The sequence below is a fragment of the Lactuca serriola genome, chromosome 3 (assembly GCF_051521515.1).
Source record: "Lactuca serriola cultivar US96UC23 chromosome 3, Lser_US96UC23_V15, whole genome shotgun sequence".
Classification (NCBI taxonomy): Eukaryota; Viridiplantae; Streptophyta; class Magnoliopsida; order Asterales; family Asteraceae; genus Lactuca; species Lactuca serriola.
In genome coordinates, this window is record NC_136410.1 from 146,402,007 (window position 1) to 146,427,081 (window position 25,075).

At 39.3% G+C, this 25,075-nt stretch overlaps 2 protein-coding genes across 6 annotated transcripts; one reads left to right on the forward strand and one right to left on the reverse strand.

The window, feature by feature from the left end:
• Positions 1-2,336: 2,336 nt before the first annotated feature.
• Positions 2,337-16,936, reverse strand: LOC145095774 (uncharacterized). Its single transcript, XM_079033604.1, has 3 exons — positions 16,393-16,936; positions 12,533-12,966; positions 2,337-2,729 (listed from the first exon to the last, which is right to left on the reverse strand). Exons 1-3 carry the CDS (start codon positions 16,934-16,936, stop codon positions 2,337-2,339), a joined length of 1,371 nt encoding a protein of 456 aa, XP_078889730.1.
• A 3,285-nt stretch (positions 16,937-20,221) lies between these two features.
• Positions 20,222-24,436, forward strand: LOC145093236 (protein CYCLOPS-like). Of its 5 annotated transcripts, none has more exons than XM_079031318.1 (10): positions 20,222-20,620; positions 21,665-21,889; positions 21,966-22,190; positions 22,275-22,327; positions 22,842-23,470; positions 23,554-23,597; positions 23,672-23,720; positions 23,782-23,830; positions 23,955-24,083; positions 24,222-24,436. In XM_079031318.1, the coding sequence occupies exons 2-10, from the start codon at positions 21,698-21,700 to the stop codon at positions 24,343-24,345; spliced, it is 1,494 nt and encodes a 497-aa protein (XP_078887444.1). In that variant the 5' UTR covers positions 20,222-20,620; positions 21,665-21,697; the 3' UTR covers positions 24,346-24,436. The 5 variants fall into 5 exon arrangements, with proteins under 5 accessions (XP_078887444.1, XP_078887441.1, XP_078887445.1 ...); XM_079031315.1 differs by having other exon boundaries at positions 20,224-20,620; positions 23,669-23,720; XM_079031319.1 differs by having other exon boundaries at positions 20,227-20,620; positions 23,672-23,717.
• The last annotated feature ends 639 nt before the right edge of the window (positions 24,437-25,075 follow it).

Below are 25,075 nucleotides of genomic sequence, written 5' to 3' on the forward strand. Positions count from 1 at the left end.
TGAATTTCTTTCATTTGAACACGTTGGATTAAATCCAACATACTCTCCTTTAATCCAAAGTGTTAAAGTTAAGTTCATCCTTCCAACTTCCGAACTCATTACCTGTTTTACACCCAACAAGTCTCTCAATTCTAGGAACTGTGCTATTCCCATTGATTTAGTGAGGATATACGCCTTCTGCTATTTGTTGCATACGTACTAGATCTCTATGTCTCCTCTTTCCACACACTCGCGTATGAAGTGATACCTCATGTGTATATGTTTGCTTCTCCCATGGAAGACATGATTCTTTGCTAGATGCAGGGCCGACTTGTTATCAATGTATAAGACAGGTGCCTTGATGTTAGAACTAGTAATTTCACTTAGTAAGCGTTTGATCCAGATTCCTTGACATGTGGCTATATTAGCTGCCATAAATTCCGCCTCACACGAAGATAGAGCAACACATCGTTGTTTATGAGATCCCCAGGTAACCAGGTTCTCATTTAGGTAGTAAGCCATTCCACCCGTGCTTCTTCCATCATTTACATCTCTTGCATGATCACTATATGTGTACCCGGTGATGATGGTTTCTTTGCTGCCTCTGGTGTAAACTAGACCGTGGTCCATGGTCCCTTTCACATAACTCAAGATATGTTTGACAACCTTCATGTGTTGAACTGTGGGTCTCTCCATGATTCTGCTTACTAAACCAACAACATAGCTTATGTCAGGTCGAGTATGAGTTAAGTATCTCAGTGCACCAACCACACTTATGTAATCTGTGACATTTACTTCTTCTCCCTCTTTTTCTTTTGTTAGTTCCAACTTAGGCTCCATAGGGTATTTGCAAGGATTGCAATCTGTCATGCCTGTCTTCACAATTATATTCTTTGCATATACAGCTTGCTTCAATGTGACTGCACCATCATGTTGGTTTACCTCAAAACCAAGGTAATAAGAGAGCATCCCCAGGTCATTCATTTCAAATTTCTTGCTCATCTGCTCCTTGAAGTGTTCCACTTCTAGATTAGAATCACCTGTTACAATGAGGTCGTCAACGTATAAACCAACAATCAATAACTTCCCATTCTTTTTTCTTATGTATACAACATACTCATATGGGCACCTTTTGAACCCAAGTTGTTTCAGACAACCATCAAGCTTTGAATTCCAAGCCCTAGGTGCTTGGCGCAAGCCATATAAGGCTTTGGACAACATGTACACCTTATTTTATTGACCTTTTTCCACAAATCCCTCTGGCTGAATCACATACACCTCTTCTTCTAGTTCCCCATTTAGGAATGTTGATTTCACATCCAGGTGGTGTACTTTCCAACTGTTATTTGCAGCGAGTCCAAGTAAGATCTGAACCGTTTCTATTCGAGCTACAGGGGCAAACACATCGTCAAAATCAACACCTGCCTTTTGCACATACCCCTTCGCGACCAAGTGTGCCTTATACTTCAATACATGTCCTCTTGGATCCTTTTTCACCTTGTAGACCCATTTGAGCCCTATTGGTTTTCTACTAGGTGGAAGGTCTACAAGGTTCCAGGTCTTGTTCTTTACTATAACTTCTATTTCACTCTTCATAGCATCAATCCAATGATTCTCTTTGCTAGCCATATGTGACTGGTTCTCCGTCTTCATTCAAGAGTAAAATTTGTTCACACTCATCATATAAGTTGGTTAAGAGTCGGTACCTTTTGGGAGCTCCTCCACCAGTTGAACTAGAAACAGTGCTTGTTGAACCGGTTGAGCTCATAGGGGTTATGGGAGAAGGTGGGGCTTCCTGTGGGCTCGGATGCATGGTGTTTCCTTGTGAGGTGTCTTCAGTTACATCTTCATTCCCTTGGAAGTTCATACCATCAACTTGATCAGGTGTTAGCAGATGTATGTTGGCAGCTTCATCTTCAACCTGATCAGTTTGGTCTTCTACCTGTGGTGTTAGACCCTCAACTGTGAATGTGACACCTGGAGTATGTTTAAACGTTTCTGTTGTATCCCACGACCACATCTTATCTTCTTCAAAGTAAACTTCTCTACTTATACGGATTGATCATGTGACTGGATCAAAAAAACAATAAGCCTTCATCCCTATTTTTGTTCCCAAATGGACTAGTAGTTTGCTTCTATCATCAAGTTTGCAGCGATGACCTGTTTTTACCTTTGCATGTGCTATGCATCCAAAAACTCTTAGATGCACTATATTTGGTTTTCTCCCGGTTCACATCTGATAAGGTGTTGCTTCTTCGAGGGCCTTCATGGTTACCCTATTTAAAATATAGACTGCATTCTGTACAACTTCACCCCACAAAACTCAGGTACCTGCATAGCTTTTAATGAGCTACTTGTCATCTCAACAACAGTCCGATTCTGTCTCTCCACGACTCCGTTTTGTTGGGGAGAAAACGGAGCAGTGTAGTGTCTTTGTAGAATCGTTTCTTCGCAATAAGAGGTGAATTCTTTTGAGAGGAATCCCCCCCATGATCTGTCCGGAACACCTTCATCCTTTCACCAGTTTCAACTTCTACCATTGCCCGAAATTTTCTGAACACACCAAACACTTGATCCTTTGATTGCACCAGGTAGACCCACATCACCCGACTAAATTCATCAACAAGCAGAAAGAAATACTTGTTTCTTGCAGGTGTAGGTGATGAGATTAGACCACAGAGGTCCCCGTGAATTAGTTCAAGTTTCCTGCATGCCCTGAAATTTGTATGTGATAGTGTAACGCCCCAATCCTGGTATATAATTCAAATAAGTATTTTCATTTCTGAAGGGGTACTCGACGAGTTTGTAGCCCGAATCGTCGAGTAGAGGCGGGCCGATCACGCATTTTGAGCTAGCTACTCGACAAGTCCATACGCTGGACTCGGCGAGTCCGCCTGTCTTGATGAAGCCCTAATTTTAAGGGTTTGCACCCTATTTAAACACACTTATGCACCCCCAACCTCGACTCTATCGCTCTCAGAACATTTCCGCTGTAAACCCTAGCTCCATTGTTGAATTTTAGTGTGCTTGTGATAGCTTAGAAGCTTTGGGAAGGAAAGAAGGTCCATAGAAGGGAAGGAAGATCCAGGAGTTAGCTTACATCTGTTCTTCATTCAGGTAATGAAGTTATGACCTTTTGCATTCCTCTATTATAACCTCCTTTATGCTTGTTATGCCTTCTTTGGAGCCTTTTATGATTCAAAACTTGAGATATGGACTCTCATTGGATGAAAACTTCATATCTGAACTCTCATTGCATTCTAGAAGTGTAAAGTTTCAGTTATGGTCGTGATTGAAGTCCCTCTTGAGCTTGGAACCCCATTAAGAGCTTAGGGTTGGCATTTGAAGCCTTTAAAGCCATGCATGCACGTAAAGTTTGCAACTTTACGTGATAAGCATGCCCTAGAAGCATGGATCTGTGACTTAGAGCCGTTGCATGGCTCAAATCAGGCCTGTATGGAAAAGGGACTGAATGGACTCGGCGAGTCACAAGCTTGACTCGGCGAGTCATATGAAGATAGCCTTGGACTCGACGAGTTGGATGAGCAACTCGGCGAGTCCGATGAAGATTGCCTTAGACTCGACGAGTTGTTTTACAACTCGGCGAGTTGTATAAGTTTTTCCAAGAAAAGTAGTGTTTGAGTGAAATGGCTTCATTCCTTCGTAGTTACATGTAAAGACAACAACTTTACGTGTTCAGATGGTCCCAAGGGCTCAGATCTACGAGTTAGAGGCCCTGGAATGGATTAGAATTCGATTGCATGGAATCTGCGATAGGACATGGCGAGTTGTTCTTCGGACTCGACGAGTCGAGTCGCGAGTCCCTATTTTCCCTTCGAGTTGTGAGTTCAGAGTGAATTAGTGAGTGGGAAAGGGGCTCGGTGAGTTAAAGTCAGAGTTAGTAAAGGAGGGACTCGGTGAGTCTGCGCCCTGACTCGGCGAGCCCGGTGAACTGGAAGTTGACTTTGACTAGGGGTAATATAGTCATTTGACCCCAAGAGCATTTACCAGTAACTGATCTAGTGTTTTTGGAAATTGTAGCCGGACAGTTCCGGAGCGTCGGTCAGCTACTTTTAGAGTTAGCATCACATCAGTCAGCACTACGAGGTGAGTTTTCCTTCCAGTAGGAATGGGTTTACGGCCACAATGCCGGCCCATCTAGTTAGCAGTTAGTACCGGACTTTGGTCCGATGCAGAAGTTCAGCGTGCTTGATGTCTTTGTGATTCGAGCATGTCTTTGTGTTATGTGTTCCGGACTTCGGTCCGATGCAGTGTGCAATATATTTGTTTATGCTAGTTGATATGTTTATGCCTCAGCCAGTTTCCGGACTTCGGTCTGATGCAGGGGACAAGGTCCCAGTCAGTTCTGGATTTCGATCCGATGCAGTTAGTTCTGGACTTCGGTCTGATGCAGGGGACAAGGTCCTAGTCAGTTCTGGACTTCAGTCCGATGCAGTTTCCGGACTTCGGTCCATTGTAGAGGGCAAGGCCCTGGTTAGTTCCGGACTTCGGTCTGATGCAGTGGGAAAGGCCCAATATGTGTTTATATGATTGTATGGTATATGGTAGTCCGGGGGAGCTCACTAAGCTTTGTGCTTACGGTTTCAGTTTTGGTTTCAAAAGAATTTTTGAGAAAGTGACTTAAAAAGAAAAGAGTTTTGAAAACGAGAAAAAAGGTGTGGTGCATGCGATCAGCCGAGCTCAAGTAAGTACTCCCAAATTACCCATATAAGTTTATGTTATGATTATCAGTTTTAGTTTCAGTAGAACAACATGCTAGAATAGGACTAAGGATCTAGGAGGATGCCTTATGTACCTGCTATATGTGTTACAGCTTTTATGAGAATTGCATGCTAGTATGTAGTAGACAGCAGTAGGATAGCCTGTTTAGGTTATGCCTGACAATACGAGCTTAGCATTGTATTCTAGCATAGTTTCTTGTTATGAGAATAGAGTTGCTTGATTAGTTTCCTGTGTCCGAATGCTGCTTGCTTTCTGCTTTGTGGGGCTTAGAGTGATGGGAATTAGCTATTAGGTGAATACGACACATAACATGAGATCAGGGTTGAATAATCTTAGAGTGCTAGATTTGGCCCTACTGCGCAGCTCTTGTTTGAGTCCAACCATTGTGAGAATGAGTCTTTTACTCGAAGGATTATCTGAGCCTCGTCACATGTGATGGTATTCAGGTGATGACTAATTAACATTACAAGGAGGCCTTCAGCAGCTGAGCACTGGTTTTTGTTGAGTCAGAGATTTCCCCTAGGGCAAGCCTAGGATGAGAGTAGCAGAGATTAGTAGCAGTAGTAGTGACTTGGCGAAGTCGAGGCGGTTCTTGAGGAAAGTACGGATAGATGTGGAAGGTAGTAGGGGCCCATACTACTGGAAGCAGATGATCTGTACTTGAATCAAGGAAGGCCGAGGCGAGACCAGGAAACCTGTAGTAGTAGCAATCCCTCGAGATATATCAGTGTTTCTGACGTTTATCATGATGCGTTTTCAGAATGGTGGTTTTACACCCTAGGCCAGCAGTCGGCAGCTCAGGTGCCGGGGAGGGATCAGGATCAGGCTCGGGGGCCGAGCAGTTGGATGAGCAGACTAGGGAGTTTTTCACTTCAGAGGTTACCCGTATCATACTTGAGCAGACTCCTGTGATCTTCGGTTCGATCCAGGAGGGTATCTTGGAGTTGATGGATGAGAAGTTGAGCACATTTCGTGCTGAGATGGCGGCCATGATGGGGTCGCGCACACTCACCTTCAGGGAGTTCCGGGCTTGTGGAGCTCCAAACTACCATGGGGTGTGGGACCCCATTGCGAGTACTAGGTGGTTGGAAGATGTTGCCAACGCGTTCCGCACTAGCAGATGTCCCGAGGGGGACAAGGTCAGATTAGCATCCTGTCTCCTGAAGGACAGGGCACGTGACTGGTGGGAGGAGGTTGGGCATGGTATTGGGGACGACTCAGCACTTGATACTATGACTTGGGCTGATTTTACCACCAGGTTCAGAGCCGAGTTCACACCAGTTATTGAGGTGCAACAGTTAGCCAGAGAGTTTCAGGACCTTACTCAGACTACAAAGACAGTGGCGGAGATTACCACCAAGTTCAGGGAGAGGGCTCTTCTTGTTCCTCAGTACGCAGGTGACGAAGAAATGAAGAAGGCCCGTTATCATGAGATGTTGCGGAGTGATATCCGCCAGTTTGTGAGTCGATCCAGCTGCAAGATGCTGGATGATATGATTGCGAGGGCTTGAGAGAGAGAGATTGATCTTGAGATGGAGAAGAAGAGGAAGCCGGAGGCGGCTTCGGGTACAGGGAGTTCGGGCAAGAAGCCCAAGGTTTCAGATCATAGGTCCAGAGGTCAGCAGAGCCACAGTCGGTGTGGCAAATGTGGGAGATTTCACGATGAGGCGTGCAAGGTAAGGAGTTCCGGCTGCTACAAGTGTGGTCGGACTGGGCATATGAGCAGAGATTGTACAGCTTCTACCACCGCCACCGCAACATCAGATCTGATTTGCTTCCATTGCAATCAGAGGGGACATAAAAAGTCCCAGTGCTCGAGCTTAGTAGCAGCAGGGAAGGTGTCAGCACCTGCCCCTACTACATTGAGGATTACAGACGGTCGTCAGGGCCGGGCCGAGGCGCCAGTAGCAAAGAGTATAGCTTTTCAGATGACAGCAGAGGAGGCGCGAGCGACTCCTGACGTGGTGACGGGTAAATATTTTTCATTTTATCTCTGCATTTATTATTAATTGTTTCTAAGGTTATATGTTTATGTATGGGGTCGTTCTTAGTGAACGACATTTCAGCTACAGTGTTATTTGATTCAGGGGCTACCCGATCGTTTATCTCCCTTGTGCTTAGCAAGATGTTTAGCGGAGCTCTTGGGGAGCTGGATTGTCCACTCGAGGTGGAGATAGCCGATGATAGGACAGTCAGGGTCGCGAGGGTGCATAAGGCATGCTCGCTGCAGTTATTCGATGAACAGTTTTCGATGGACCTGGTCCCTATTCCTTTGCGAGGGAACAAGGTCATAGTAGGCATGGATTGGCTAAGCCCCAACGAGGCGGTGATTGATTGTGAGTTGCAGCTAGTGAGGGTTCGCACTCCCAGCGGGGAAGAGTTAGTGATTCAGGGCGAGAGGCCACAACACAGACTGATTCTTTGTTCAGCAGCGAGAGCGAGGCGCTACTTCCAGCAGGGTTGCGCAGGTTATGTCGCATATGTGATGGATACCCGAGATAAGGGTACGTTGACAATAGATGATGTAGCAGTGGTGCGAGAGTACCCGGACGTGTTCCCAGAGGAATTGCGTGGGATACCTCCGGAGAGACAGGTTGAGTTCAAGATTGACCTGGTTCCTGGTGCGGCTCCGATAGCAAAGGCACCGTATTGGTTGGATCCTCCAGAGATGCAGGACTTGTCTACGCAACTGCAGGAGCTGCTAGGCAAGGGTTTCATTAGACCGAGTAGTTCGCAATGGGGAGCCCCGGTCTTGTTTATGAAGTAGAAGGATGGGTCGCATCGTATGTACATAGACTACTGGGAGTTGAACAAGGTAACGGTGAAGAACCGTTATCCACTCCCGAGGATAGATGACTTGTTCGATCAACTTCAGGGAGCATTTTGGTTTTCCAAGATTGATCTGCGCTCCGGTTATCATCAGATGCGGGTAAGGGGTGAGGATGTTCAGAAGACAGCTTTTAGGACCCGTTATGGTCATTATGAGTTTGTGGTGATGCCGTTTGGGCTCACCAACACTCCAGCTGCGTTCATGGACCTCATGAACCGCATGTGCAAGCCGATTTTAGATCGGTCTGTGATTGTATTCATCGATGACATCATGGTTTATTCCAAGACTCAGGAGCAGCATGAGGAGCACCTCAGGGAGGTGCTAGAGGTCTTGAGGAGGGAGAAACTTTTCGTGAAGTTCTCCAAGTGCGAGTTCTGGTTGTGCGAGGTGCAGTTCCTTTGGCACCTCGTCAACTAGAAGGGTATACTGGTAGATCCGGCCAAGATAGAGACCGTGATGTAGTGGGAGGTCCTGAAGTCTCCATCAGAGATTCAGAGCTTCCTAGGTTTTGCAGGGTACTATAGGAGATTCATTCAGGATTTCTCCAAGATAGCAGTACCACTCACCCGGCTGACCAAGAAGTCGGTGGTGTTTCGTTGGGGGCCTGAGCAGCAGGCGGCGTTTGAGACCCTCTGGCAGCACTTGTGTGAGGCACCGATTCTTACCCTGCCAGAGGGAGTGGATGATTTTATAGTATACCGTGATGCCTCGATCACAGGCATGGGAGCAGTGTTGATGCATCGAGGGCATGTGATAGCTTATGCCTCCAGGCAGTTGAAGCCTCACGAGGCTAACTATCCAACGCATGATTTGGAGTTGGGGGCAGTGGTGTTCACCCTCAAGATTTGGAGGCACTACGTCTATGGGGTCCGTTGTACCAACTACACGGATCACAAGAGTCTGAGATACCTCATGGACCAGCCGAATCTTAACATGAGGCAGCGTCGGTGGTTAGATGTAGTGAAGGATTACGATTGTGAAATCCTTTATCGCCCGGGGAAGGCCAACGTAGTGGCCAATGCCTTGAGTTGCAAGACGGCAGTGGCCCCGATCAGGGATATATGCTTGAGGATGTCAGTGATTACTCCGCTGTTAGAGCTGATTAGGGAGGCACAGGTCGAGGGCCTCAAGGAGGAGAGGTAGAAGTGTGAGAGGATTGTGGGCCGAGTAGCTTCTTTTGATTATGATAGTCGGGGATTGTTGACCCTTCATGGGAGAGTTTGGGTACCGTACTGGGGCGGAGTACGGCAGCTGTTGATGGACGAGGCCCATAAGTCTCGATTTTCCATCCACACAGGGGCGACGAAGATGTATAGGGATCTTTGACCCGATTATTGGTGGCCCTGCATGAAGCGGGATGTCGCCTGGTATGTGGAGAGATGCCTGACCTGCAGGAAGGTCAGGGCAGAGCACCAGAGACCCCATGTCAAGATGTAGCCGTTAGACATTCCTTTATGGAAATGGGAGGACATTACCATGAATTTTATCACTAAGCTTCCCAAGACCGCACGGGGAGTGGATTCGATTTGGGTCATAGTGGATCCGCTGACCAAGAGCGCGCACTTTATACCGATCCAGGAGAGCATATCGGATGAGAAGCTAGCTGACATCTATGTGCGTGAGGTAGTAGCATGGCACGGAGTGCCTGTTTCGGTAGTGTCAGACCGAGACGTCCGTTTTACTTCCAGATTTTGGAAGCGGTTTCATGACGAGATGGGGACTCGTCTTCATTTTAGCACCGCTTTCCACCCTCAGACGGACGGGCAGAGCGAGAGGACGATTCAGACTCTCGAGGACATGCTCCGAGCAAGTGTTATAGACTCCGGTGGTAGTTCAAATACGTATCTTCCACTAGCGGAATTTTCGTATAACAACAGTTACCACGCTAGCATTGACTGTCCTCCTTTCGAGATGCTATACGGAAGGAAGTGCAGGACCCCGATTTGTTGGGGCGAGGTCGGTTAGCGAATCATTGGGACCACAGAGTTGATCCAGCAGGTTCGTAGCAAATTGCAGACTACGCAGAATAGGCAGAAGAGTTACGTCGACAGGAGGTGTTCAGACTTAGAGTTTCAGGTGGGCCATATGGTCCTCCTGAAGGTATCACCCTGAAAGGGTGTTATCAGGTTTCGGAAGAGGGGCAAGCTGGGTCCCAGGTTCATTGGCCCTTTTAGGGTTTTGGCCCGGGTGGGTCGGGTTGCTTATCGCTTGGATCTTCCGGCAGAGCTTAGCCAGATCCACAACACTTTCCATGTTTCTCAGTTGCGAAAGTGTTTGGTGGACAAGTCAGTAGTTGTACCCTAGGAGGATATTCAGGTTGATAGCAGCCTGAATTATATCGAGAGACCAGTTGCGATCTTAGATCGGAAGACGAAGACCTTGAGGAACAAGGTGGTTCAGCTAGGGAAGGTGCAGTGGCAGCACCGAAAGGGTTCAGAATGGACGTGGGAGTCTGAGGAGGAGATGAGGGAGCATTACCCAAAGTTATTTTCAGCAGCAGCAACAGACTTCGAGGACAAAGTCTAAGATAAGTGGGGGAGATTTGTAACTCCCAATTACTGGTATGTAATTCAAATAAAGTATTTTCATTTTTGAAGGGGTACTCGACGAGTCTGTAGCCTGACTCGTCGAGTAGAGGCGGGTCGATCACGCGTTTTGAGCTAGCTACTCGACGAGTCCATATGCTAGACTCGGCGAGTCCGCCTGTCTGGATGAAGCCCTAATTTTAAGGGTTTGCACCCTATTTAAACACACTTATGCACCCCCAACCTCGACTCTATCACTCTCAGAACATTTCCCCTATAAACCCTAGCCCTATTGTTGAGTTTGAGTGTGCTTGTGATAGCTTGGAAGCTTTGGGAAGGAAAGGAGGTCCATAGAAGGGAAGGAAGATCTAGGAGTTAGCTTACATCTGTTCTTCATTCAGGTAATGAAGTTATGACCTTTTGCATTCCTCTATTATAACCTCCTTTTTGCTTGTTATGCCTTCTTTGGAGCCTTTTATGATTCAAAACTTGAGATATGGACTCTCCTTGGATGAAAACTTCAGATCTGAACTCTCATTACATTCTAGAAGTGTAAAGTTTCAGTTATGGTCGTGATTGAAGTCCCTCTTGAGCTTGGAACCCCATTAAGAGCTTAGGGTTGGCATTTGAAGCCTTTAAAGCCATGCATGCATGTAAAGTTTACAACTTTACGTGATAAGCATGCCCTAGAAGCATGGATCTGTGACTTAGAGCCACTGCATGGATCAAATCAGGCCTGTATGGAAAAGGGACTGAATGGACTCAGCGAGTCACAAGCTTGACTCGGCGAGTCATATGAAGATAACCTTGGACTCGACGAGTTGGATGAGCAACTCGGCGAGTCCGATGAAGATTACCTTAGACTCGACGAGTTGTTCTACAACTCGGCGAGTCAGATAAGTTTTTCTAAGAAAAGTAGTGTTTGAGTGAAATGGCTTCATTCCTTCGTAGTTACACGTAAAGTCAGCAACTTTACGTGTTCAGATGGTCCAAAGGGCTCAGATCTACGAGTTAGAAGCCCTGTAATTGATTAGAATTCGATTACATGGAATCTGCAATAGGACTCAGCGAGTTGTTCTTCGGACTCGACGAGTCGAGTCGCGAGTCGCCGTTTTCCCTTCAAGTTGTGAGTTCAAAGTGAATCAGTGAGTGGGAAAGGGGCTCGGTGAGTTAAAGTCAGAGTTATTAAAGGAGGGACTCGGCGAGTCTGCGCCCTGACTCGGCGAGTCCGGTCAACTGGTAGTTGACTTTGACTAGGGGTAATATAGTCATTTGACCCCAAGAGCATTTACCAGTAACTGATCTAGTGTTTTTGGAAATTGTAGCCGGACAGTTCCAGAGCGTCGGTCAGCCACTTTTAGAGTTAGCATCACATCAGTCAGCACTACGAGGTGAGTTTTCCTTCCAGTAGGAACGGGTTTACGGCGACAATGCCTGCCCATCTAGTTAGCAGTTAGTACCGGACTTTGGTCCGATGCAGAAGTTAAGCGTGCTTGATGTCTTTGTGATTCAAGCATGTCTTTGTGTTATGTGTTCTGGACTTCGGTCCGATGCAGTGTGCAGTATATGTGTTTATGCTAGTTGATATGTTTATGCTATGCTATGCTCAGCCAGTTTTCGGACTTCGGTCTGATGCAGGGGACAAGGTCCCAGTCAGTTCCGGACTTCGGTCAGATGTAGTTTTCGGACTTCGGTCCGATGCAGAGGGCAAGGCCCTGGTTAGTTCCGGACTTCAGTCCGATGCAGTGGGCAAGGCCCAATATGTGTTTATATAATTGTATGGTATGTGGTAGTCTGGGGGAGCTCACTAAGCTTTGTGCTTACAATTTCAGTTTTGGTTTCAGGTGCTTCCGCAAGCAAAGGGAAGGGCTCGGGTGATGGCATTGCACACACCGCAGCTTCAGCTTTTGTCCTGGGAGTTTATTTCATATAATATGATATGTTGTTACAGTTCTTTTGTTATGACACCTCCATTATAACTTTTTGGGATTTATGACGTACGATTTTATGATATATTATAGATCGTTGATAACCTCAGTATTATGTAAACGAAAAATTTTGGGTCTTATTTTGGGTCGTTTCAGATGGGTAAGGTTTTTGAGCATGCTTACCCACCAAGCATCCTTCACATAATGTTGTGGGACTAATCATCTTTTCCAGTCCCTAAACAATGCTTTTATCTGACATGAGTTTTAATGTAAGATAACTTACATGACCCATACGTGCATGCCATAACTTTTATGGTTCCTCCTTAGCCCCAGGAAAACACTTTGAACTGATGTCTTCTAATAAAATTTTTGTACAGACGATTAGAAGACATTTTAACTTTCATGAGAAGTTTTTCCTTTTTATCATGAATCCATAGGAATGATCCAAGCATAACGATCCGATCACCACCCTCAACTAATTTTCCCAGACTTACAATATTACTGCACAAACTCGATATGTAATATACCTCACGAAGTACACGATGTTCACCGTTCATGCACCGGAACATGATTGAACCCCTTCCTTCAATGCGAACCCTTGATCCATCACCAAACTTCACTGAACCTTTGATGGATTGATTGAGTTCACAAAAATTTTGTTTTTCACCTGTCATATGGTTACTTTCACCACTGTCCAAGTACCTCATGTTTGATCTTCTTTGCTCATCACCTGCTGATCTCAACTTTGGATTCACTTTCTCTTCATTTAGATGCACTTTAAGAACCTTATTCTCTTCATTTGAGGTAGATAGCAAAAGTGCTGGTTCGTCATCGTTGATTTCTCGAGCTAAATTGACTTCTTGATTCCTTTCACGTCTAGGATTTTTGGCATTCTGCAGCGAAATGCCCAAAGTCTTGGCAGTTATAGCACTAAACTGTACTCTTGTCACAACTAGGAATTCTAATGTTTTTGTAAACATTAACAATGATAACATTTGTGACTAAAATTTGAAAGTATGCATGATGTTTATTCAATAACACCAAAGTTCCATCAATCACCCTATCCAAACACTTCAAATAGTCAACAAAAGGTTGGAAACCCTAAAAATCCCGGTTTAAGTCCATTACAGACTAGGATTTCCTTATTGGGCCTAATGGACCAATAAGTTTCCAATTTGACTTGTTTGGGCTTAGAACTCTTAATTGGGTTCTAATTTAACCCACCTTCATGAGATTTGACATTTTGGGCCATATTGGGCCTAAAATGGAAATAAGCTACCCCAATAAGCCTTATTGGGCCATAACTAGCCTAATTAACCTTGTTGGGCCATAACTAATCTAATTAGCCCTAATGGGCCACAAAGCTAATCTTTTATGCTAATTGCGCCGTGAACCACCCTAAGGGCCCAATGGGCCGTAAACTTCTTTATGGACCTTATGATTTCAAGTAAGGATCAAGAATTGGGCCAAAAATGAATCCTTTTCCCTTCTTAATGCAATTCTCATCCCATTTAAAAAGAAAGAAAAGATTAGAAGAAGAATTAAGATAAATGGATTAAGCAGGAAAATTGTGAGCATACGACCTCCTTATTGCGTCGTGGACATCCATGCAATGTCACCTTACCCTCTCTCCCATCTTCTTCTTCTTCTACTCTCGACCGAGAGCATCAACACACACACACACAAACTTAATTCACTTCCAAATACTTCCAAATCCTCTCAAGAACACCTTCATTATTCCATCAAAATTTCGAGATTAGGAAGCATTCCAAGAAGCTTCTTCACTCATGTCACAAATCCTTGGTAAGTTTTTACTTAGATCCTTGGATTAACTTCTATATCTTATCAAAAATATTCTCTTAATTCATTCAAATTCATGATCATGCTTCTTAGAACCCATCTAAGCCCAAAGATTTCTCAAAAAGCTTGCTAGGGCCAAGAATCACCTCAACCCCTTCCATTTCTTCTTCAAAACCGTGAGCAACAAATCAAGGTGAGTTCATACCCTCTTGTGTTTCAGTTTTTACTTGTTTTTGGGGGAGAATACAAGTACTATGTGTTGATCAATGTGTGTATGCTTGTTATATGTGATTTCTTTGGTTTATGTTGTGAAAATATGATGTTATTTGCTAAATATTGAAATCTATGGCTAAAGTGTGAAGAATACATAAACAATGTACATATTAAACAACTTACTTCAAAGATCTAAGGATCTTTAGGCTTAAGAAGTGAAAAAGTGTCATTTTTGCCAAAATAATCAAAGTTTGGGGTAAAATATGGTATTTTCGGTTTTATAAGGACCAAATAGTATTATTTATATAGAAATCTAACTTTTATGAAAATAACACTTGTCTAGGGGTCAAAAACATAAATTTTAGCTTAATGGGCTTTAAATTTGGACCTCATGAGTTTTGGGCCCAAAGTTGCGAAAAATGAAGTATTTGAGGGGCTGAAATGGAAAAGTTAACAAACTACGAGTTTAAAACATAAATTAAATTGTTTTGAGGGCTGAAAATGACCTTGATGCAAATATTGGACTAAAAATGCAGAGTTTTAGACTTTGGGGTCAAAATTGTAAAACTTACGGAAATTGAGCCAAAAGTGTAAACTTTCTTTTTTGAACTAAGGGATGGAAATGTCAAATACAATAGTTTTGGGCTGAATTTATTATTTCAAATAAAGTCTGGGTCTAAAACGTCAAGAAAAACGGTTTAAGGACCAAGAATGTCAATTTTCATAAAAGGGGACTAAATGTGCCATTTTTATAGATAAAAGGGCTGAAATGATCAAATTAAATGTTTTTGGGTCAATTAGACGAATATTAAACTATTTGGGTTAAAGATGTTAAGTTTATAACGCATGGTTATATATATATATATATATATATATATATATATATATATATATATATATATATATATATATATATATATATATATATATATATATATATATAACCAAAGCTTCGTTATAAATCAAACGTCAGAGTATTTTAATACTTTGAATAAACATTTCGCTTACAACAAATAGCTACATTACGAACTTAAGATCAATAAATTATAAATGATTAAATGGTTGGGCTCAAATATTTTCTATTCATGCTATTGGGCCTTTATGAACCAATATCATGATTATTGGGCCCAATATAATCACACATGTTTATTGGGCTTCCGGTGACCCAATTACATGCCTAATGGACCCTCAATGGTTTTTACATGCTATTGGGCCTTAGTGGCCCATTTGCATTGCTAGTATGGTCCAAATCAATCATATGCGTGATGGGCTAATATGTTCGTCGCATACTTGACAGCCTATAATAACATACATGATTAGTGGGCCTCCGTTGCCCTCTTCTCTTCGTCTGTTAGGCTTACCTTTTATTCAAGTAAACATAAATCAAGTTGTTAAAAAAGGTTATTCAATTTCAGTGGGATTTAGTGAGAAATAACGGGTGACACCAATAAGTGCCGGTCGTAGTCTATAGTTATAACCAGAGTCTCCTGGAGGGAGAGCGAGAGTTTGTGTATAGATCTATACGGGGGTGACTTCCCCACACCCGAGCTGTTCGCTACAGTTAGACTCGGCCAGTCTAGGGTAACAAAATCTTGAACAAAACCGACATCCGATAAAATGCCAAGACAGGAGAATTAGTCATTATTATGCATGGTTATAACGACTCACATAGAGATCCATTATCAGCTAAGTAATCATGGGAAATCTTATTCATTCGCTGAGATGATACAATAATACAAAACTATCATATTATTATTTATATCGGAAAACATCGGGTTTTCTGGGGGAACAACATTATTCTCTCCTACATACAAGAACTATAATACAAGAATAAATTTTGAACAACAATCACTTTTACATGTCTCGAAATCACATACATATGCACTTATGGGATCATCACATCTTTTTCGTAAACAGTTTTGTTACAAAAAATATCAGATTTTCTGGGTTTTACAAACTAGTTTTACATCAAACGTGCTTATGAACTCACCAACATTATATATGTTGATGTTTTCAAAATAACTTGTATTCTCAGGAAATCGTTAGACTGAAGAACATCCACGGGTGTTTCAGGAAATTTCTTTTGTGTAATGTTAAACATCAGACAATTTATGTTTTGAAATATGTCGTGTAAACAAAGTACTTGATGTGAACAAGGTCAGTTATAATGTATTAATGCATGGTGATGATTATGTTATGTTTCATGTATATTCATTGTGATGATATTTCAATTTAAGTCACACGAGCCCTCGGACGTTTCCGCCGTCTGGTTCGGGGGTGTGACAACCCTTATCCCGATTACTTGAATTACCCCAGTTTCCATCTCACTATTGATAACCGCCGCCTCTTCCTCGGCCTCCTCGAATACTAGAACCTCTACCGCGACCCTTTGGATTGTTAGAAGTTCCTCTATGCGACTTGTTAGCATTCTTAGTAGAGTTTTCACTTTGCTTCTTATTCCTGTCAGACCACTCTTGATGGGTGAGCAAGAGTTTCTTTTCTTCCACTTCACCATGCTCTTTAATCCTTTCTTCATGGGCTTTTAATCTGCCTACTACTTCTTCAATAGTCATCACATACAAGTCTTCAAATTGTTCAATGGTGGATGCAATTTGAAGGAATTTGGATGGTACTGCACGAAGCATTTTCTTCACGACATATGCTTCTTCAAATTTATCACCAAGGGCTTGAATATTACTTACAATATTGTAGATCTTGACAGAAAACTCATCAACTATTTCTGATTCTTTCATATTCAAAGCTTCAAATTCAATCTTCAATGTTTGTACCCTTGCTGTCTTAACCCTATCTACCCCCAAGTACATTGTCTTCAAGGCATCCCATGCCTCCTTGGCCATTTGCTTTTCTGACAACGATAACAAGAGATCTTCAGGAATCCCTTGGTAGATGGCAGCCATCGCTAGTTTATCCTTCTTTACTTCAACTACGGTGTTGGCCGTTCTGGGCTCGACTGCTTCCCATACACCTTGGGCTTGCATGAAAACCTTCATCTTGATGGCCCACACAACGTAGTTGTTTCTTGAGAGCATAGGGTAGTGTAGAGTTATCTGGCCTTCCTTGTCACTTCTATCACCCAAAGTTGTTTCTCGGGGTTGATATTGGGCATTAACCGGGCTCTAATACCAAATGTTGGAATCAACCCTATTAACCTGATGCAAGCGAGAAAACAGAGCACAAAGAGGAAAGAACAGGGGAAGCTTTTGGGGCCAAACTTTCTGATTTTTATTACAGTGCATACATTCACGAAAGAAGGAAAACTTTCTACTTAACAAAGTAAATCCCTAGAAACTAGCAACTGAACTACTCATTAGCTATGTCTACTAAAGAAAAGGACTTTATGGCCAACTTGGCCTTTTACTTATTCAAATTAAAGCAATGGAAGTGAATTTCTTTCATTTGAACATGTTGGATTAAATCCAACATGTCAAGCTGTCCATCAAGGTTTTTTTATTATTATTTTTATTTATTTATTTATTTATTCCTTTTTATCCAATGTGCTCGTGTTTCACCTTTTGCATTTCCTCAGTGAACCATTCCAATTATCTTCATTTATTTATCTCATAAACCCGCATGTATTTTTCATTAGACTTCATACTATTACTTTTACTTTTGTAGTAGTCTTTGAACTTTTTTTTTTCTGCACATTTTTTTGTAGTATTTTCATTATTTTTAACACATATTAAGTAAAATGTCATTTGCAGTAAAATAAAGACTAATAAATGTGATCTTTTTCCGCACCATTGGCTGCTAATTCCACTAATGATCACAACCCGACCAAAAAATGTGAATACATTGTTTGCGAAAAAACTCAAATTATTGCAATAACATAAATGTTCAATTATGAGCACATAACATTCTAGCTTATAGAAGTTTAGAGATAATCTCGACATCCAATCTTCAATCATAATTAGAAGTTTTAAAATGTTAATTCCAAGTTTGTATCGTGATCCCCATTCAAAAATGCCAACTTAAACCACCAAAGGGTTGAGAAAAAACATTAGAGACAATACGACTCTCAAACTATTTGGTGAGTGGTTGTATTGCAAGTAAATGCTTTAAATAATCCAAAATATAGTTCATAATGTATCAATATCGGTGATATCTCTCAAAACTGTTGCAAAGCAGTACGATTTAGTTCAACATATCTTTTATCCAATTATTCTTTAGACTACTCGGAGTCCCGTTATTGTGCCTCATAACACGTGATAACGCCAATGAACACTGCCCCTCCCTCCCGTTATTACATGTTAAAGGCTTTCGCGTTACTTCCTGTTACCACCATCACATTTGATAACAATGTTTTTTTTTTTTTTTTTTTTTTTTTTTTTTTTTTTTTTTTTTTTTTTTTTAGCCTAGTAACTCGTGTGGGCATTGCCCACACCCACCTCTCTTAGTAAATTATTGTATAACCAAACTCCACAATGTAGCATGAAAAAAAAGCATCCACCACTTGTCTCCCACCCTATTTGTTAAACGAAAGGACACAAAAATCGAGCTCCTCCATGACCTTTGATTCTATCAAAGAAATAATGGGATCAACACTTCCATATATCCTATCTAATCAAGGCTTCTCTCCATTAAAATTGCAAGGCTAAGTTGCATCGAGATCCTTTATCTATTTTGATGCTACGAATTCGATATATCACCATCTTTACTTTGTGTTGTGAACGTGTAAGCTTGTGAAAATGGTGTGAAGCTTCAAAGGTATGGATTTGATCCAAAAAATAATTAAAGAATCGAGACTTGTGAGTTTTTTGATAGATTTTGGATTTTATGCATCAACTGGAGTTCTCTTTCTAAAGTTGTTTTGGTGTCTTTTGGTTCGAATGTGTTAGTTGTCGTTCCTTTACGCATTTAGGTTTGATGAATTTAATTTTCTAATTGAATTTCATTCTGTTCATATGACACATATGAGAGGACAAAAATACATTCATTATATACTTACTAAAATAAATAGGAAATAAATTTTCCATTATATATGCTTACAAATAATTACTAAACACTAAAAATATCTAAAAATATATAAGCAGATAAACAATTAAATATATTTAACTTCATTTACATTCGATTCCAATAAACTTGACATCATTTCTAGAAATTTTTAATAAGAGAATTGACATATTTATTTTAGATAAAACTAATACTCTTCCGTCCTAGAATTATCGTCCACAAACAAAAACAAGGAAACATTAATTACCTCTAACTTTATTAAATGAAATGTCAATCCTATCATTTTGTTGCATTTTATTTCATCCTTTTATTGCATTTAATTTAGTGGTAGGTTAATTAATAATGAGAGGTATTTTGGTAAAATAAATATTTATTTTTAAAAGTAGTCTATTATTTTGAGATAAATAAAAAAGAAAATATAAACTATTAATAGAAATTAACACCGATTCTAATGAATATGTCAATTCATTATTAATACCTCATAGTATGGTATGGGCGTATGGCATACACAAAACACGTTTTGACTTTTTAGGGTCAACAACTACAACTTTTCAAAAACAAAAAAAATAGTAACCACAAAAACAACACTTGAGTATTTGTCGCACTTATAAACGTTAACGTAACAGTCTAACTTTTCAGAAATATTAACAACAATCAGATTATCTTTTAAGTCGGTCATTGGTTCATTTAGAAATTGAAAATTAAATGGTAAATTGCAAGAAATAATAATTTACTTTATTCTTTTTAACATTAATGACAATGTACTTTACTCTTATCAAATACAAACTTGTTCAAATCAAAGAACTAAAAAACAAAAAACTATCATTTTGCAAAAAACAGTTCAACAAGTCAAAAATTATAATACCCAAACAACAACACTTTCTAAAATCTGATTTACGAATTAAATCAAATTATTCCAGGGTTCAAGTCTCCATGCAGAGTGACATGATTAGCTTAAACATTAATCAGAAAGCAGAGCAGAAAACGTTAATCCCTATTTAATCATCTATATATTATCGTACATGATGAAATATAACTACAATAGCTCAAATACATACTCATGATAAATCACCATATGAAGCATATATATATTACTTTAACAAAAGGAAGAAGAATGTCGAACCTCTCCAAATCGGAAGGCAGTAAAATTGGATTGGGGGGGCCGCTGTGTAAGGTGGTCGTCGGATCTGAAAGCCATCGGAGGGATGGAAGAGTGGGCGGCAGCTACACGCTTACGTTTCCATGGGCCTACAGAAGAAAACGTCAAAAGATCCGCTAAACAAAAGACAAAGATAGAGAGAGTGAAGGCGAAGCGTATCTTGGGGAATTTGTAGTCAAAGATGCCATCATTGGAGATTTTGTTTAATAGGCAATGTTTGATGAAATTCCTGATGTCTGGCTACTTATTAATCTATTGTGTTTGACTTTTTTATGGTTAAACTCTTGTTTCCTGATGCTCCAGTCACCATTCTTGCCTTTTATCTCTTTGTCATCAGTTGAGTGCTTGAAGAAGAAAGGACATCAAGATTCAAGAATCTCTTCTTCCTGAAATTTATATTACACAATTGAAAACAGAAGGTGATTCGCCTCATCAAAGAGCCTGAAATTATGTGTGTTTTGCCCTACACCAGGTATCATCATCATCATCATCATCATTGTCGTCGTCTTCTTCTTCATCATCATATCCCCTTAGATGTCAACGTTTCTTGTTGTTTATCTTTTGATTGATGCGTTGAACAATATGCGATTGGTTTTAGGTCTAAGTATATGCTTGCTTTGCTGATTTCATATAATCTGATCTCAATTATCTTCGATTGTTATTGTTTTGCATTTGGATCATGTTTTTTGAACTTTCATCAGTTTGCCCTAACTCTCTAAGTCTACATTTTTATAATTTAACACTACTTCATCTTAAATTACAACATTGTTAATGTAAGCTTATAGTACAAAAAAATGGATGATATATCATATATAGTAATTTTACACATTATATACAAAAAACTATAATAATGAAAGTTTTTCCTGATTTAATGACCTGAAGCATTTGGTCAGATATAAAAAGTCCCTTTCAAGTTTCAACCACTACTTTTTAAAATTCCCTAAAAGTTAAACATCATTTTCATGGCTTTCATCATCACCAAAAGTTCCTTCATTCTTTAATCCATCATTTCCATTTATTTAATCTATTACTTTCAACAACTGTCTAATTAATTAACTAATATATATATATATATATATATATATATATATATATATATATATATATATATATCAATCATTTTATGCATCATACATAATCATATGTACTTGTCAACACTAATAAATTTAGTGCACACATTTCTTTCATATGATTTTTCATAGATGTTGTATCCTTTTAATGTCTGAAACCACTAAAGATCAGACAAATATAAAGAGTAAAGCTATAAAGGGTATCTTGGGGAATTTGTAGTCAAAGATCCAATCATTCATGTTTTGAAGAAATTCCTGACTAAGAAATATACGCGTATATATTTCATATTAAGTCCGGCTACTTATTAATTTGTTTTGTTTGACTTTTGAATGACTAAACTCTCTTTTCCACAAGAATTTCTTCTTCTTGAAATTCATATTACATAGTTCTTTCAGTTCTCCTTTTATTGCTAATCATCATTATTATGATTACTCATGGAAACAAGATAACATCAACTACATGATCTGAAGAGTGTTTGATGGAAATGGAGGGACGAGTTTATTCAGATTTGTATAGAAACTCAAGTGAAGATATGTTCATAAGAACATTAATGGAAAGCCCAGTTGGAATGCCATCACCAACCATGGAAATACTCGGTTTCAAGAATCTTTCTAGTAACTTCCGTGCAGATAGTGAGGAACTTTTCAAGAATTGGCTCACTAATGGAGAGGCAAGAACTTTTCTGTTATTCTTTACACTTTTTAAATATATACATATTTTTTTCTAAATTGGTTTTATATCACTAGAATCAAGGCCACAATCCATCAAGTTTAGTTCATAATCGTTCTAGACAATTATCTAGAAGGTTGCTTGTTGATCAAGCTACTCAACAAAATGGGGTTTCATTTGAAAGAAAACCAAGTAATGAGAATTTCATCCCACAAAGTTCGTTGGTAGTTGGTGAATCGTCAAATGACGTAAATGCCCACCCTATTAGGAATGTGGGGGCTAGCAATTTATACTTGGCTAAGGTTTGTTAATATTAAGAATTAAGATTGTGTGCAAATATTTGTTAATGGATTCTATTGTTATTTTAGTTTTTGATTTTTTTACAGGCATGGTTTCATAGTTCTCAACCAATGACAAGAAGTCGTTCTTCTGAGTTAAGGTATTAATTCTTGAACAATTATCTAAACAAAACCGTTTTCACCATCAATATCACTTGATTATCTATTGGTGATTTTAGTGTCATCAAGTAATTCTAAGTAACTGAATTTTTATAAAAATGTCAAAGACCACTTTAACTGTAATCAATTATTTTGGTCAGTTCAAACTAATTCAATTCGAATAGTTCGAACTAATTCAGTTCGAACTGACCAAATTTTGGTCAGTTTGAATTAATTGAGTTCGAACTCACCAAATTCTTTGGTCTGTTATTTTGGTCGGTTCAAACTAAAACTAATTTAGTTCGAACCCATCAAATTTTGGTCAGTTTGAACTAATTCAGTTCAAACTGACCGGATTTTTTTAGTTTGTTCGAACTGTCCAAAATCTTTTGGTCAGTTCGAACCGACCGGAGTCAGTTTGTACCGACTATAACTATCAATATCCGTTTAATAATATTAATTGATTATTACACACCATGTTTTCGTTTACTATTTTATACTATCTACATGTTACAGAAAGAGGTATGTTGCAATGCAAAACTCGCAAACAGCAATAGGTATGGAAGCAATGCATAATGCATCGGGAAATCGAGTCAACCAATTGAAACAACAATTTGTCAACCAAAGTCAAATCAATGAGGCTTCAATGTATCATACAAATGGCTTCATTCCTCAATCACATTCATCTTCATCTAATATCAATGAATTACAATTTGGCACTATTGATAAGGTATCTTCAGTTGTAAGCATGTTAAAGGGCACATTAGAACGCAAGAAGCTTAGAAGTCAAACTGAGAAAGAAGCAATTGAAGATGATTCTTTAGGATATTATTCAACTATGAATAATGTAAATGAGATTCAAGATTATGAGGTACAAGAAACATTCCAAGATTTATCAACTAATGAAATGAAGGATTCTGGGTTGTTTCAAATAGTTCAAGGAGGTATAGATGCTGACATGGAGAATTTTGTGGCCCCCACGAATCATATCCAAATGAGTTTTGCATCTAGAGAAGCTTCTCAAAGTGAATCATCACCTGTAATTTCAAATGGTTTTGATGCATGTGATGGTCAAAGCAACTCTGGTCAAACACCAAGTGTTTGTGAAAGCTCTAGGAAGCAAGTTGGAATTGCAAAAACATTAGGTTTATTCACATTTTTTATCTTTATTTTTACTAAATATATATAGAAATGTTATATAACTTATTTATTATCTCATGTTTCATAGGTACACGAGAACAAATGTATGATAATATTCAAGAGGACCACAAGGTATTGACTATTGACAGTTTGTAAATGTTTAAAATGAAAATTATTTTACATCATTTTTTTTGTATTTCCAGCAGAAAAGAAGTTTAATTCGATTTGGATCAGTAACATCGGCTGCATCAGGTAGTATTTATTATTCATTTTTATATGCAAATTTTGTAATATAATTTTTTTAAAAATTATGTAGTGGACAGTAGGGATCCTACAAAGAAACGGAGGGTGGAAAGGTCAAGAAAGTAAGTAATGCTATCTTTGCATTTTTAGGAAGCATACAATCTTATTTTTGTTGTATGTATATAAAATATTATTCTTCAAATTTTCTTGGTTAATTTATTTGGTGATGATGATTTATATATGTAGAATGGCAGAAGCAAAAGGAAGAACTCAAACACCTGTGATTTCAACAGATATGCAATCTATTCTGAAGCGATGTGAAAATCTAGAGAAGGAAGTTCGTTCACTCAAACTTAATCTGGCTTTCATGAATAGGTAAGAGTGATTCTTCTCTTGTTAAAATTGAAGTTAGAACTTTCTTTTGAACATTGATTTCTTGAAAAAAGTATACATATGGATAATGGATGAATATTACTTCTTGTGTCATGTAACATTGATGTGTATGCATTTCAGGAAGGATTCTGAACAAACAAAGCAGATTGAAGAGCTTCAGAAGCAGCATGAGGAGATGAAAGATGAAAAGGAACGCCTTTTGGAAGAGATTGAGAGGATATTGTCTGAACCAGATAAGATGTGATCATTCTAATCTGACATTGATGAACCACAAGTTCTTTTTTTACATTCATTGGTTTGTTTGTGAATCATGATTATGCACATTATTACTATAAGGACATTGCTATGATATCTAAATTTTTAAATATGTATTATTTCTACAATGACATATTGAACAAAACACAAGTATTATTAGTGTATTAGTTTATATTATCGTATTGACTGTATATAGTCCCGTGTATGTTTGTATGTATTCGTTGTATTGTATGTCTAACACATGAGGTGTACATTGTGTATATATATTCTTGCGAATAACAAGAATCTGATTTATGGTAAAATACTATCTGTAATATGATATCAGAGTAGTAAACTATGTACTCAAATATATATATATATATATATATATATATATATATATATATATATATATATATATATATATATATTGATGCATGGGAAAAAATTTAAATTACAAGTCAAGTTATTGATTTACGGGAGTAAGTCTCTTGTGCAGATGATTCTCAAGAAGGGTAATGATATTGCCAAATTAGTCACATAGTAGGTGTAAAACACGTGTGTTAAACGTATTGATTAATTAAAAAAAGATTAAATATCAAAGTTTAAACAATAATTATTTTTTAAAATAAAGAATAAAAAAATGTATTAATTATAATTTAATATCATATTTATTATATATAATACTTTACATATATAAATATAGGGTAAACATCACTGTAGCCCAATGAATTATTAGT